Source organism: Lolium perenne, chromosome 3 (assembly GCF_019359855.2).
Source record: "Lolium perenne isolate Kyuss_39 chromosome 3, Kyuss_2.0, whole genome shotgun sequence".
Taxonomy (NCBI): domain Eukaryota; kingdom Viridiplantae; phylum Streptophyta; class Magnoliopsida; order Poales; family Poaceae; genus Lolium; species Lolium perenne.
Window position 1 is genome coordinate 313,838,056 of NC_067246.2, and position 14,485 is coordinate 313,852,540.

At 45.2% G+C, this 14,485-nt stretch overlaps 2 protein-coding genes across 3 annotated transcripts; one reads left to right on the forward strand and one right to left on the reverse strand.

The window, feature by feature from the left end:
* Positions 1 to 1,250: 1,250 nt before the first annotated feature.
* On the forward strand, positions 1,251 to 5,219 carry LOC127345514 (beta-glucosidase 5). 2 transcript variants are annotated; one of them, XM_051371998.2, is made up of 13 exons: positions 1,251 to 1,470; positions 1,543 to 1,606; positions 1,703 to 1,761; positions 1,840 to 1,915; positions 1,997 to 2,068; positions 2,230 to 2,317; positions 2,492 to 2,750; positions 3,234 to 3,349; positions 3,444 to 3,658; positions 3,898 to 3,926; positions 4,128 to 4,230; positions 4,419 to 4,506; positions 4,599 to 4,921. In XM_051371998.2, exons 1-13 carry the CDS (start codon positions 1,345 to 1,347, stop codon positions 4,822 to 4,824), a joined length of 1,521 nt encoding a protein of 506 aa, XP_051227958.1. In that variant the 5' UTR covers positions 1,251 to 1,344; the 3' UTR covers positions 4,825 to 4,921. The 2 variants fall into 2 exon arrangements, with proteins under 2 accessions (XP_051227958.1, XP_071684747.1); XM_071828646.1 differs by lacking the exons at positions 1,251 to 1,470; positions 1,543 to 1,606 and adding an exon at positions 4,955 to 5,219 and having other exon boundaries at positions 1,684 to 1,761; positions 4,599 to 4,868.
* A 2,300-nt stretch (positions 5,220 to 7,519) lies between these two features.
* On the reverse strand, positions 7,520 to 8,414 carry LOC127345515 (noroxomaritidine/norcraugsodine reductase-like). Its single transcript, XM_051372000.2, has one exon. It carries the CDS (start codon positions 8,345 to 8,347, stop codon positions 7,520 to 7,522), a length of 828 nt encoding a protein of 275 aa, XP_051227960.1. The 5' UTR covers positions 8,348 to 8,414.
* Between the last annotated feature and the right edge of the window lie 6,071 nt (positions 8,415 to 14,485).

Here is a 14,485-nt window from a genome sequence, read left to right on the forward strand (position 1 = left end):
GCCGACTGCCCTACCGCCCACACAGCCAAGGTTGCCACCCAAGCCGTGACAAGCCGCATCCCTGCACCATAGAGATGCTGCCGCACCGCCTTTCGGGGCCGCCGCCCCGGCTCACTGCCACCTACCCGAGGCCGCCGCCTCGGCATCCTCCAACGCAGACGGTAAGGCAACGCAATCCGGCAAACAAACCACCCTCGCCGAGTGAAGTTCACGCCCTCCAAAGACGACGCCTGCAAGAAGGGAAGCGACGAGACCGCCCCCGCCGCCGCCCGCTCCGGCCGAGGCAAGAGCTTGAGTTTTCACCCGGAGGGCACGAATGCTCGAAGGCAGGAGAGGTAGGAGCTCCACGACGATGCCTCCAAAAAGGGGAACGGCGCCCTGAGGCGTCGCCATCGCCGGCACCGACCAAGCCGGGCAGAGCTTTCACCCGGAGCAAGCACCCTCCCGCCGAGGCTTCCTTTACCGGCAGGAAAGCCGGAGCACGCCATCATGCGCGCCAGCACCGTCGACCACCTCGCCCACCATGACGCCGCCGCTGCCTGGGGTCTCCGCCCCGGTACACCACCACCAACCAGCAGCCGCTGCAACCTGCAGCACCTCCACGGCCAGGGGCCCGCGCTGGCCTGCACCTCCATGGCCAGGGCCCCCGCGCGGGCCTGCCGCAGCACCGCCACGACGCCCAGACCTCCCGGCGTCCTCCACGCCCACATGCTCGAAGGAGAGCCGCACCCTGCAGTCTACCATGGGCGCCGTCCCAGCCCCGTCCTTGCCACACCTCGGTCACATCATCCTCCAGCTAGAACCGACCTCCGCGCGAGCAGAAGACCCGACCCGAGCAGTGGCTCGAGCAACACCGCCGGCGGGAGATCTGGGCGTGGGATCCCCAGATCCACCGCACCACAAACCGCTCCCACCGCGCCATCAACAGCCCCAGCAGGCCACCCTGGTGGAGCGCCGACCAAGATCCGGGGCCGCCGCCCCGGCGCACGCTCGCTGTGAGCTCCGGCAGATGCCCCCCAGCCGCACCACCACCCTCCAGCGGCTCCAAACGAAGAGGAGATGAACCCCCACCACCTTTGGCAGCGGGGCCCACCGCCACCGCGGCAGCGGCGGAGCGGGCCGGCCGGAGAGGCTCGAGCGTCGGCGGGCTGGGAGTCGCCCCTGTGTCGCCTGGGGGGCAACACGGGACGAGCGCTCTTTTCGTTTTCCTAACAACAGCAATAACTCCAAATAAGTTGTGGATAATGCAGTTCCAACAGTTCTGTACTTTGAAGCAACCTGCTCAGCTGCCTAGCCCCCTTATCATCAGTGCAGACCAAACGTTAGGTTCTGGTTGCAGCAGCAATGTCTGCCCCTGCCATGGCCGTCTTCTCCCTCTTCCTTCTGCTTCTCGCAGCCCCTGTCCTTGGCTTCACACGGAGCGACTTCCCTTCCGAATTCGTCTTCGGAGCCGCCACCTCTGCGTACCAGGTAACTGTAAATTCGCTTCGTTTCAGCAACAGCTTCTCACGCTGTGCTCATTTTGCTCTGGTTTTCATGAAGTACGAGGGTGCTGTTGCAGAGGATGGCAGGAGCCCAAGCATCTGGGACACCTTCACTCACGCTGGTAACTAACGACCCTGTGAATTTGTGCACGTGGTGATCAAATAAATTATTTCCTGACAGTTTCCTTCTTCTACAATTGTTTGTCTCTGATTCTCAGGGAACATAGCAGACAAAAGCACAGGCGATGTTGCTTCTGATGGGTACCACAAGTGCAAGGTAATCAGGATTTATAATTTACGTGGCCGATATTCTGAACATTCTGTCGAACAAATAATTGATCAACCGATGTTTCAGGATGATGTCAAGCTCATGGCTGACACTAACCTAGAGGCATACAGATTCTCCATCTCTTGGTCAAGGCTCATACCAAGTATAGAAGCTTCCCACAGTATTTCCATTGAAGTAGTACTTCGATATGTTTGATCATTGGTTTCAAAATCGAAATTTGCAGATGGTAGGGGATCTGTAAATCCAAAAGGGTTAGAGTACTACAATAACGTTATAGATGAGCTAGTGAAACATGGTAAGTTTATTTGAGATAACCTACGGGTTAAATGTTAATGTACTGACAGAGCAAATTTCATCTTTGGGCAATACAATATATATAAGCAGTTATTGTAGTTGGCAAAATAATTTGTTCTTTCACCGCTTTCTAAACCTCTATGGTCCTTCATGCTTCTTTAGGGATTCAAATTCATGTCATGATCTATCATCTCGATTTCCCACAAATTTTGGATGATGAGTATGGAGGATGGTTAAGCCCTAGAATTGTGTAAGTTCCCATAATGTTGCCGTTGGTACGCTGAGATTGATCAAAAGCTGAAAAGAATGAGCTTTTTATAGAATTTAGATCATGGAGGTGGCCTATGCAAAATGCTGGGAAACTAGTGATATGCTTCTTACTTTCCTAGTAATATTTCATCACCGGTGGCCCTGCAAAATGCAGGGAGGATTTCACGGCATTTGCAGATGTGTGCTTCAGAGAGTTTGGAGACAGGGTCTCGTACTGGACTACCATAGATGAACCTAATGTCGGCCCAATCGGATCTTACGACAGTGGAATATTTGCACCTGGACGTTGCTCCGAACCTTTTGGAGTAATAAAATGTACCGTGGGGAACTCAACAGTGGAACCGTACATAGCAGCTCATAACATGATATTGGCACATGCATCAGTTACCAGACTTTACAGAGAAAAATATCAAGTGAGTTATCTTGTGCTCAAAGTTAACATGAACTCCTTTTCTCTATCACGTCAGCACATTGCTTTATTTTTAGAAAAATGAAATGTTAGGACTAATGTTGTGATATACGATTAATACAGAAACATCAGTCAAATCTCAATCCTGGATGTGAGATTATAAAGAACTGTTTTGTCTTCTTTAGTGTGAATGTATTTTATGACGGCTGTGTGCATCCATGATGTGCAGAACCTGGGTGTGAACTCTATGGTTCTATCGCCTTGATGTTACTTTCAGAGTTTAATAAAAGCACCCTTATTAACAAAGAAATTTTTAAGCTTTATTTACAGTCTCTCCAAGATTACAATTTATCTGTTAGAATTATATGTTTTGATTACTTTTTTTGCGGGTATATATGCTTTGATTACTAAATATAAGATTTCAAGAACTACACAAACAGATTTCATATGCAAATATTTGTGTGTTTATAAAAATACTTGGGTGTAGGCCGTTCAAAAGGGGATTGTTGGCATAAATGTTTACTCCTTTTGGACTTATCCTTTGACAAACTCTACTGAGGATTTAGCTGCAACTAAAAGATATCAGGACTTTATGTTTGGCTGGTATGTTGTTTTGACTCTTATCTTTCCTTCTGGATTCTGCAATTGAATTTTCAACAAACATGGAGCAAACCAATCAACCTTTGTTGTTTTGTAGGACACTAGAACCATTGGTGTTTGGAGATTACCCTCAAGTGATGAAAGCAAATGTCGGGTCTCGACTTCCATCCTTCACAAAATCTCAGTCGGAATTTGTTAAGGGTGCTATTGATTTCATAGGAATAAATCACTACTATTCTGTATATGTTAACGATCGTCCTCTAAAGCAAGGTGTTCGTGACTATGCAGCAGATATGTCAGTTTACCAGAGAGGTGACCAAATAAAATCTGCATAGGCGCATAGCATGCGTCGTTCATGATTTAAACAACTAAAGTGGGGATTTAAATAATTATATAACACAATGTATTTAGGAAATTTTAAGAAAATGGTAGTAACACATATATTGAGTTGCTGACCAAATAGCTTGTCATCCCTTTCGAAATATATATACTACTATCTAGTGAAAGTCTACGGTCCGTCTGCTGATAGGATATTTGTCTCTGTTATGCAGGATCTAGAACTGACCCGGCAACAAGTGAGGTAAACATTTCAAAAATTGTCTGTCAAAGATGCTACTGGCTTCAGCTGTATTGGACATGCATGATGGAATGATTAAGAATACTGAACCAATACAGAAAATACATAACCTACAGTTGAAGCTCACACAGCTGAAAACTATACTTTAATAGTGTACATATTGTAAGCTGTGCAAACTGATACGACATTTTTCTTTGAGTGCAGTATCTTCCGTCAGTTTATCCAGACGACCCGGAAGGATTACAGTTTGTGCTGCAGTACCTGACAGAAACTTATGGGGGCCTTCCCATTTATGTCCAAGAGAATGGCAAGTCGATCTAGCTCACTTTTTTGAAAAAAGGAAATCGATCTAGTTTATGATCACAACAGTCTCGAAATTTCGATTCAGTAGATTTTTTTAAAATAATACATATGTCCATTTCAGTACATCACTGCTTCTAGTCCTTATGTTTGACGACACACATCTCTGGGCTGCCATGTCCTTCCTCTCCATAGGTAAAGCATCTAGCAATGGCACACTCGATGATACCGACAGGGTCAAATACTTGAAGAGCTACATAAGGGGAACACTGACGGCATTAAGGTCTGTTGCTCAACCGCAAGTGCGATAGCAATGACGCCGTCTTTTCGTAAAATCTTCAGAGTTCTGTCACTTGATGCAATTTTGCTCTGCAGAAATGGTGCTAATGTGAAAGGCTACTTCGCGTGGAACTTCCTGGACATCTTCGAGTTCCTGGGCGGGTATCAGTCAGGGTACGGCCTGCACCGTGTCGACTTCAACGATGACGCACGGCCCCGTGAAGCCAGGCTCTCTGCCCGGTGGTACTCGAGCTTCCTGAACAACAATGTCATCCATGCTCGCAATGAGCTCAACAATACAGGAATCCATGCTCAGCAGTGAGTTTATAGTGAGATGCACTGAGTTGAGTTGTGCCTTAATTTTAGGTAAATAAGTGAAATCCTGAATACGCTGGATGAAATATACTTTTATTTCTAGCCGGATGTTGATGATTAGCTATTTGTGATGTCAGGACGGCAGAAAAATAAAAAACTTTCAAAGGGTAATTTTGTCCACGAGTGAATCAACAGTGGGTCCAATCAGTCAGTCAGATCCGCAAACAAACAAGCCTGAGCTAGAGATTGGCGGGGTATGTATAATAATTGTTTAACACAAATCCGCAACCAAACAAGCCCGAGATAGAGATTTGTGGTGTATGTAAGTGTTTAGCACAACGCATGTGGTTCCTTGAAACAAGACCCAATAGTTGTGATAAAATGATATAAAGGCCCCCTGAAGCTCTAGTTTGAGTAATTATTTCTTTGTTGATTTAAAAAGATACATTAAATTGAGGCCATTGAAACAAACACGAATAACGATCAGTGATAAAAACCAAAAATTTACACCAACGTACTTTGAATTCATCGCCCCTGGCATCATTTTTTCCATCTACATATTTTGTCTTTCCTCTGGAAAGAAAGCTGCATAACATCGAACATGTAGTTCCTGGACTAAGTTCAAAGGTTGGACAATTTCTTCGTTACCGAATGGTCCACAAACCAAACGGAGAGAACAAGAGAACCACTGAGCAAAACAAAGTCGATATGATATGCCCGCTGCTACCAAGTCAGGCGAAAGCACCAAATGTTGATCCACCATCGACATCCATAGTTTTTTTTTTTTTTGCAAGTAGAACACTAACATTAAAAGAAATATCGAACATGACAAAGCATCTCAAGAAAAACAAAAATTATAACGACATCCTTGAGAAGCATTTCATCTTCAATCTCTAGACCATGTGGACGGCGCTCGCTGCTGCTGCTCCTCCCTGGGTCGGCCTGACGTTGTTAGTTGCGTACGGGAAGTCGCCGAACTGGTCGAAAAGACCACATCCGTCCCGGAGAAGAAGAAATAGGAGAAACTGCCGATGAAGCTCCTTGGCGATCCGAAGATCCCCATAGCCAGACGAAATCCTCGAAGACCACACCACACCCACAAGTTTCTCGATGTCGCTGTCGAGATGGGGTTGAAGCTGGGAAAACATTATTGCACGAAGTGCCGCCACCACCATCTGAGTGCCGCCCCTACAAACAAAAATCCTAAAGACGGGGCAGGACGCCCCAATAATGGGAAACGGAACCCTCCCGCCAACGAGAGTCGCGATCAGCCGCACCTCCATGATCCGAAGGCCACACAGGCGGCCAGATCGAAGACACGGCCACTGACGGAGGCAGAGGAACCCTAATCGCCTGAGAATACCCTCACGAGCGAAGGGGTACGGACGGTAACCCTGAAAATACATCGACATCCATTGTTCCCGCAAGCTGTTGGCCGAAAATTCAATCGAGCGGACCTTAGGGCGCCAAGACCGTATCCAACGCGTTTGATTCAGCTGGAGATTCGTGCACGACAATTTTGCAAAACGGACCCTCCACTTTTCTCTAATCAGGACATAGGGCTACGAGGTCTCTGTATAAAAACCTCCGGATCGACTGTTGAAACCCTAACCTAGCCTCCCAGACTCCCAGCCGCCAGCAGCTCCCGACCGTCTCCCCTCTTCCTCCCGGCCAGCAGCATCTTCCTGGCTGCAGATCCGCACCGGCTCGCCGCCCCACTCGGCCCTCTCCCTCCTCCGGCGGCGGGCGTCCTCCACCACGCCAGGGCCAAGGCTGGGAGGGTCTCTGACGCCTTGCTGCCGCCCGTCGCGCGGGATTCAAGGGGCGAGCCGCCTCGTGCTGGCCTGGAGGACCTTCTCCAGCGCTGGAGACACGGCCGCCGCCAGCCACACGGCCGTACTGCTGCGCCTCGCCTCCATTTTCTCCCCCTTTTTCTTTTTGTTAGATCTTATTGAACTAGCTAGATCAGATCTGCAGTTTTTGTAAAGGATCTTATGGATCTTCTGTAGATTTTTTCATGGATCTTCTGTAATTTTGTGATGGATCTTCTTGAATATGTACATAGATCTCTTATTACTGTGTGTGGATCCCTCTAGTTCGTGTATGAGATCTGTACGAATTTCTTGGATATTAACCTGGAAACGTCAAGAACTTTTTCTGCTCTTAGATACTCATCAAGAAATTCTGAAGAACTTTAGAGAGACAAAACGGATCCATATGAAAACTACAGAAGATCAATGAAAAAATCTACAAAAGATCCCTAAGATCCTTTACAAAAATCTGACGAACTTTTTTTTCCCACTGTTAGATACTGATATTAAACTTTCAAAGAACTTTAGAGTAACAAAAATGGATCCACGCACAGCAAGGATTTTTAAAAGTGAATTTGATAAAAGATAGGATCTTTTTGCAAAAGTGAATCACCAATCTTGATGCAATGGACGGCGGGAGATATGGTCCCGGCGCCATAAGGTCCTGTAGGAATCCGCGTTCGCTGTTGGCTATATATACATCATGATACATTTGTAGGATTTTATTCGAAATTAAAAGTCTTGACCAACATACAATCTGAAATCAGTGAAACCTGAATCGAATTTTTTTTTAAAGATAGAATCGAAATATTTCTGAGACCGAATGTCAAGTAGGAAACAAACAGAGCAACAGAGAAGACGTAGCGAAGTAAGCGCAGGTAGGTCTCATAATTAGGCGGCGACGGTGCGGCCACCGTCGGCGCACATGACCTGCCCGGTTATATAGGACGCCGCCGGCATGCAGAGGAAGGAGACGAGGGACGCCACCTCCTCCGGCTCGCCTAAGCGACCCAAAGGGATGCGCGCACTCTCCGCCTCCCACATGCTCGCCGCCGCCTCCGCGTCAAGCTGGATGCCGCTGCTGTCGAGGAGGTCCGACCGGACGCCTCCAGGTGCGACGCAGTTGACGCGGATGCCGTCGGGCGCCCACTCGACGGCGAGGTTACGGGTGAGCTGGTTCACGGCCGCCTTGGTCGCCGAGTACACGGACAGCTGCGGGTAGCCGAGAATCCCGCCGATGGAGGAGACGTTCACCACCACGCCTCCGCCGCTCGGGACAAGGAGGAGCGGGTGCGCGAGCTGGGCGAGGTGGAAGCAGGACTCGAGGTTGGTGGCCATGAGGCGGGCGTAGTCCTCCTCCTTGGTCCCTGCCACTGCACTGAAGAAGGTCTGTCCGGCGTTGTTGACGAGGATGTCCAGCCTCCCTCCGAGCTCGGCGCGGGCCGCGGCCCAGAGCGCCTCCCTGTCGGCGCGCACGGAGACGTCGCAGGTGGACGCTGTGACGCGCCCGCGCAGGCGTCCGGCGTCGACGTCGGCGTCCCACCCTCGCACCCGCTCCTGCACGTCGGCGTCGCTCCGGGAACAGGTGTGCACGCGGACGCCGAACCCGGCGAGCTCCTCCACGATCGCGCGCCCGATCCCCTTGGTTCCGCCGGTGACGAGCGCCGTCTTGCCGGCCAGGCTCCAGCGCTCCTCCCTGCTCATGCCGCTCACTGCCATTCTGTGAGCGGATGGCCAGATTCGCACTAGACTAGTCTAGCTACATGTATTGTATATAAAGACATGATGCCGTAGAATTTGCCACAATGTATTCCAAGGTACTCAGTAGTCAGTACGGAGGAGTACTAGATTATCCTCCTGGCATCCTCGGCGGAAGAGAGTGCGACGTGTATAGATGCTTTCCTCGGCAACGTTTTGTTTTCTACAATGCATAACAAAATCCGTAGGCGTTAGTCGCCCGGCGGCCGGGAACGGCGGCGGCCGGCCGGGCCAGGTCTTTGATCACGCTCCAGGCTCGGGTCGAGCCGAGCTGGCTCGAGTGCACACAAAAGAGAAGCCCTGAGGAGCTCGGCTCGAGCGAGCAGACAGCTCAGGCCAGCACCAGCAGAGAGCCAAGCGCTGCTTCCAGTACGGACACACCTTTCAGTGACTTGACGACTTGACGCCCAAAGATGAACTCGGGTGCACGTGCACCCGCTTTTTCAATATTGAGAAAATGCTATTTGAAAATCCTAAAAAATTGAAATAATTTTTTTATGTACATATTATGTTGATACTTACTTGTGCAACTTTTCACGAAAAAATATGATTATATGTAGCCTACATGCAAATGAGAAAATATCTAAATGAATGATTGGTTATTTGCTGTTCACGGAAATAAGAAATTCTATTTTCACATTTATATGTAGGTCACACATGCTCTTTTTTTTGCTAAAATCTGCACAAATTTCAACATAGGATATGCATGGTGCACTTATTCAATTTTTTCTAAAATTTTAATAGCATATTTTTGAAAATTTTCATAATAAGGTGCATGTGCATCTAGTTTCACATCGTCCGCGTCCCTCCAAAGGTCTCCGAAGCTTCCAAGAAAAAGAGTACTCCCTCCATCCACAAATAAGTGTACGTGCGGGGTTTTCAAGATACATTATGAAGTGAAGTAAAAAAATGCATTGGGAAGATGCATCTCCTCTCTTTAATTAGTTCACCTCCAGTGAGTTAAGTGTTTGTAAAAAACAAGGAGAACATGCTCAATATTATTGGGTTGATTTTCCGTGCGATGAGAGAGAAGCAATTAAAATGCATTGGAAATATAGAAGTACACTCTTTTGTGGACAAAGTTTAGGGGCTAGATGTTCACTTATTTGTGAACGGAGGGAGTAGGTCTGTCCATGCTGCTTTCGTAAATCACAGATGGATTTTTATATCTCTGTCAAACACTACACTCAATTCGTCCAACTCTGGGTCATACTTCGAGACGAATGTTTCTCCCTGGGTGTGGACGATAACATCACCTGGACCCTCACCTATAGGGCTTACTCTACTAGTTCGGCTTGTAAGACTAGTCAACATAGAGTAGTAACATGCACATGTTACTACTCTATGTTACTACCTTCATAGTGGTTAGTAACATCAAAGTAGTATCATATATGTCTTCATTAATTAGCTTATAGACTCATTGTATCTTGATAAGTGTGATGTTACAGTAACTAGCTATGTTACTCCATCCTCCTCTCTCCTTATTAACTCACTGCCACATAAGCAAATTTGCTGAGTTGGACACTTAGTTACTAGTGAAGTTACTCCCACTATGAGTAGTCTAAGGCGCAGTTCATTGGTTCTGCCTCGTGCCGTTTTTGAGTATACTAATGACCCGTTGTGTTCCAGCGTAAAGTAAAAAATCAAAACAATATTATAGCAATAAGTTTTCTCTATAGAGTTATATATGATTAAGATTTATTGGCTTCAGACAGTCAGGATCATGATAGGTTTCCCGTTAGCTACCCGCAACTAGTCTACTCTCTTCAGTTTGTATTAAGATAGGATCATGATAAACTCTACCCTAGAATCCTAGATGATAAACTATGCCCTAGATGAATGCAACACTGATTTGTTCACATTTAAGGTCGATAGATTTAATTTATCTGCAATAGTATATTTCATTTTGCTCGCAAACAATAATTGATTTTAAACTCTATAAATTGGTTTGGTACTTCATCTAAATGGGTGGGTAATCTCATTTTTTTAAGTTTTAATGTGCACGAAATCTGAAACTTAAATATGTGCATTTGCGGTATATATAAAAACATAAAAATAAGTGAAGTTTGAAACATCATAGTTTCATGTTAAGTTACTCCCTGCAGGATTACGTTGGAGTCTATACGGCCTGACCCTACGTACACTAGTAGGAAAAGAGGCTTTCGTTTGGAGCTTCTCAAAGTATTAACTCTGGCAACGTTTGAAACCGGTATTATTGTAATTATTAGTTTCGGTTTCAAACGGTTAGGACATTGCACGGTTTTAGTTCCGGTTTGAAAGAGACCTTTAGTCCCGATTGGAGACACCCACCCTCGTTGATGGGCACGATTGAAGCGATCGACCGATCAGGGCCCCGAAATTCCAGGGGTCCCTAAATTTCTGAAACCCACTACTTGTTTTTATGCTATTTATTCTTTACTCGTCCGGCCAAGCCCAGCACTCTTTTTTTTCCTCAAAAAAAAGTTACGTAAACAAAAGTACCGATCAGTTCCTGTTCCTGAATCCTGATACCGATCGTCGATCGATATTCCAGATCGTTTCATCGCTCATCTGCTCGTGTTCTACATCGCGCCTTCCTGAATTCTTGATCATCCTTGCCGGCGACCTGGCGTTCAGGTGTCCTGATCTCTGCTGCTTTGAATCTTTGGCTCTTTTCCTGGCACATCCTCCCGCACTTGTAGTCTCGTAAGAAGCTTCCCCTAAGGTAAGATCGCTATCTCTAACTCAATTTGCCATGTTAAGTAGCAGCTATCTCTAACTCAATTTGCCATGTTAAGTAGCAGCCTTATGTTGCTAAATCTTTTTATTTGGTAAATGGGAGAAATCATGAGGAGAACCAAGTGTCAATCCGGTGTAGAACAGAAGAATAAAAAAAGAGATTAGATGCAGCAACCCATTCTCAAAAGGGTGCTTTGGATAGATTTGTCGTGAAAAGCCTCAAACGAATTCTGAAGATCAAACTCCGGTTGTTAATGTTGATGATGGTCATGGTAATAATACGGTAGAGGTTGAGGCTCGTACGGCGGAATTTGATGAAGGTGATGATGGTAATAGTGGCGATGAACGCAATGATGCTAATATTGATGATGCTAATGTTGATGATGAAGGTATTGATGCTAATGCTAGCGTTGAAGGTAATGCTGCTAATACTAGGGTTGAAGATAATGATGCTAGTAATCCTGATATATTTGATCCAAGATATTGGGACGGCCTTGATCGTAAAATAATTGATATTTTGCTACAAAAGGGTCCTAAAAGAGACTTATCTATTAAGCATGGTCCTAGAGATAACATATCTAGAAGGTTTTCTGCATCGGCATACAGCAGAGTTCTTCCAAATGGAGAAACATGTGGTATAGAATAGCTTGTATACAGTAAGGAGCTTGACAAAATATTTTGTTTTTGCTGCAAATTATTAAGAAAGGGGCTTGTGAGAGGATCATTAGCAAATGAGGGTTTCCATGACTGGATGCATCTTAGCAGTAGACTTCAACAACATGAAACTAGGCGAGAACATGTCACAAATATGAGTAAATGGTATGACTTTCGTATGAGGTTGCAAAAGAATCAAACAATTGATAAAGTCGCCCAGCGAGAACTTGAAAAGGAAAGGGAGCATTGGAGAGAATTATGTTGATTGTACAATTTCTTGGAGAACATAACATAGCATTTCATGGAACTAATTGCAAGTTGTACAAAAGACAGCAATGGCAATTTCTTGGGATTGGTTCAAATGTTGGCTAAATTTGACCCGGTTATTAAAGAGCATGTTGATAGAACTCATGATCGTTATCATGGTCCTTCCATCCAGAATGCGTTGATAACTTTGCTAGCTACGACAATCAGGTCTGAAATTATTGAAAAGGTAAAAAAGGCAAAGTACTTCTCAGTTATACTTGACTGTACTCCTGATGTAAACCACCAAGAACAAACTAAAAGTGCATAGAGTCCTCATGTGTGGTTTTGGTAATTAATGACAATTTCTATGGACTAATGTTTGCGTTGAGTCTTAATTGTAGGAGTTGTTTATAGGCAATTCTTGGACCATATGTTTGCTTCAAGGTTGCAAAAAGAAGAAATAAAGTGAAAGTTCAAGATGACCCAACTCGAAGAGATCATATGCTTGAAGCTTGCCTTTAATATGATGATCATAGATATGTGAAGATGCACCGAAAAAGAAGCTCTCCCATTATGGAGTATGGGGAGCAATTAGCAAGACTTCATCAAGCAAGCACAATCAAGAAAGGCATTCCATCTTGTTGCGGTCAAGATCGTCATCATCGAGCTCAAGTGGAATGCGTCACTTCGGTTATTCCTATATCTGAGCTCTTTACTTATGCACTTTACTTTGTGATAGCCATCATGCTTGAAGTCATATATCTTGCTATCACATAGTTTCTTGAATTGCTTAGCATAAGTCGTTGGTGCACATAGGTAAACCCTAGTTTTATATGTTTTTTTTGCTTGACAAATTAAACGCTAGTTTTATTCCACATTTGTTAAGCCATATTCGTAAAAGATTTAAACCGCCTATTCACCCCCCTCTAGGCGGCATCCGTGTCCTTTCAATTGGTATTAGAGCCCGGTATCTCACTATAGGCTTTACCGCCTTGAGAGTAAGGATGTCGGCTAAAGATTTAGTGCATGATCACACTTTTATATTCGATGGCACAAATTATGATGTTTGGAAAATTTGCAAGCTTAGTCATTTTTCGGGCCATTGACCCTCATATGGAGCGAATTGTAGATATAGGTTTTTCTCCTCCGATGGATTCCCAAAATATATCTTTAGATGATGAGAAAAATTTATATCTCAATGCTCAAGCTTCTAACGTGCTTGTTCATACTTTGAGCAATGTATATATTCTTGCAATCTTGCCTTTCCGGCGCGCTCATGATTTATGAACAAAGCTTCAAGAAAAATATGATGTGTCCAACATTATTGAGGATGATTGTATTCCCTCCACTTCCGGCTGTGATGAACTTTCATCCACTTCGCCATTGTGTTTCAAGACACAAGGAAATGCCAAGGTGAGTGGTGATGACCATTGCAATGTTGAGGGTGATCCTATTCTTGATGATCCTTCACCTCTATCTCATTGCAATGCTTCATCTTTGGACTTAAACACATCTAGCACTATAAAATGATTCACATGCTTGTGTTGATAGTCCTTGCATACCATGTGTTAAATTCTCATCTAAATTCCATGGTGATATGCTTTCTATTTCTTGTTGTCATAATATAAATGCTTCTATTTCCTCTAGTTGTTGTGTGTCTAACAATGTAGAGGAAACTGAAGAATCTATTGGCAATGACAAGATCTTGAATGGAGCTTCAAGTAGCTCTTCTTCTCCATCATCTCAAGTTTCTCATATATGCCTTATGGCTAAAGCTTCTACGGTATATCATACCTCGGAAGCTAATCTTTCTCATAATGATGAAGATGAATTGCATGAAGAAGAAGAGGAATTGATTGCATATTTACATGACAAGGGTGAGGTTGTTCATCGTGCTCTTTGCAAAGATAAAATTGCTTGCTCTAAATTTGTTGAAATCTTAGTTTTTGGTATTGAGAGCCAAAAAATTATTGAGATGCATGAGAACACCATATTAAAAATGGGTGCTCTTGAACGCGACTATGTGATGGCGTGTAACTCACACGTTCGTTGGGAACCCCAAGAGGAAGGTATGATGCGCACAGCAGCAAGTTTTCCCTCAGAAAGAAACCAAGGTTTATCGAACCAGGAGGAGCCAAGAAGCACGTTGAAGGTTGATTGCGGCGGGATGTAGTGCGGCGCAACACCAGGGATTCCGGCGCCAACGTGGAACCTGCACAACACAACCAAAGTACTTTGCCCCAACGAAACAGTGAGGTTGTCAATCTCACCGGCTTGCTGTAACAAAGGATTAACCGTATTGTGTGGAAGATGATTGTTTGCAGAAAACAGTTGAACAATATTGCAGTAGATTGTATTTCAGTATAGAGAATTGGACCGGGGTCCACAGTTCACTAGAGGTGTCTCTCCCATAAGATAAACAGCATGTTGGGTGAACAAATTACAGTTGGGCAATTGACAAATAAAGAGGGCATGACCATG

Coding starts and splice junctions, on each gene's coding strand:
- LOC127345515 (XM_051372000.2), bottom strand. CDS start 8,347: ATGGCAGTGAGCGGCATGAGCAGGGAGGAGCGCTGGAGCCTGGCCGGC.
- LOC127345514 (XM_051371998.2), top strand. CDS start 1,345: ATGTCTGCCCCTGCCATGGCCGTCTTCTCCCTCTTCCTTCTGCTTCTC. Junction 1,916..1,996: donor TTGGTCAAGGCTCATACCAA/GTATAGAAGCTT, acceptor CGAAATTTGCAG/ATGGTAGGGGATCTGTAAAT. Junction 4,231..4,418: donor CATTTATGTCCAAGAGAATG/GCAAGTCGATCT, acceptor TCCTCTCCATAG/GTAAAGCATCTAGCAATGGC.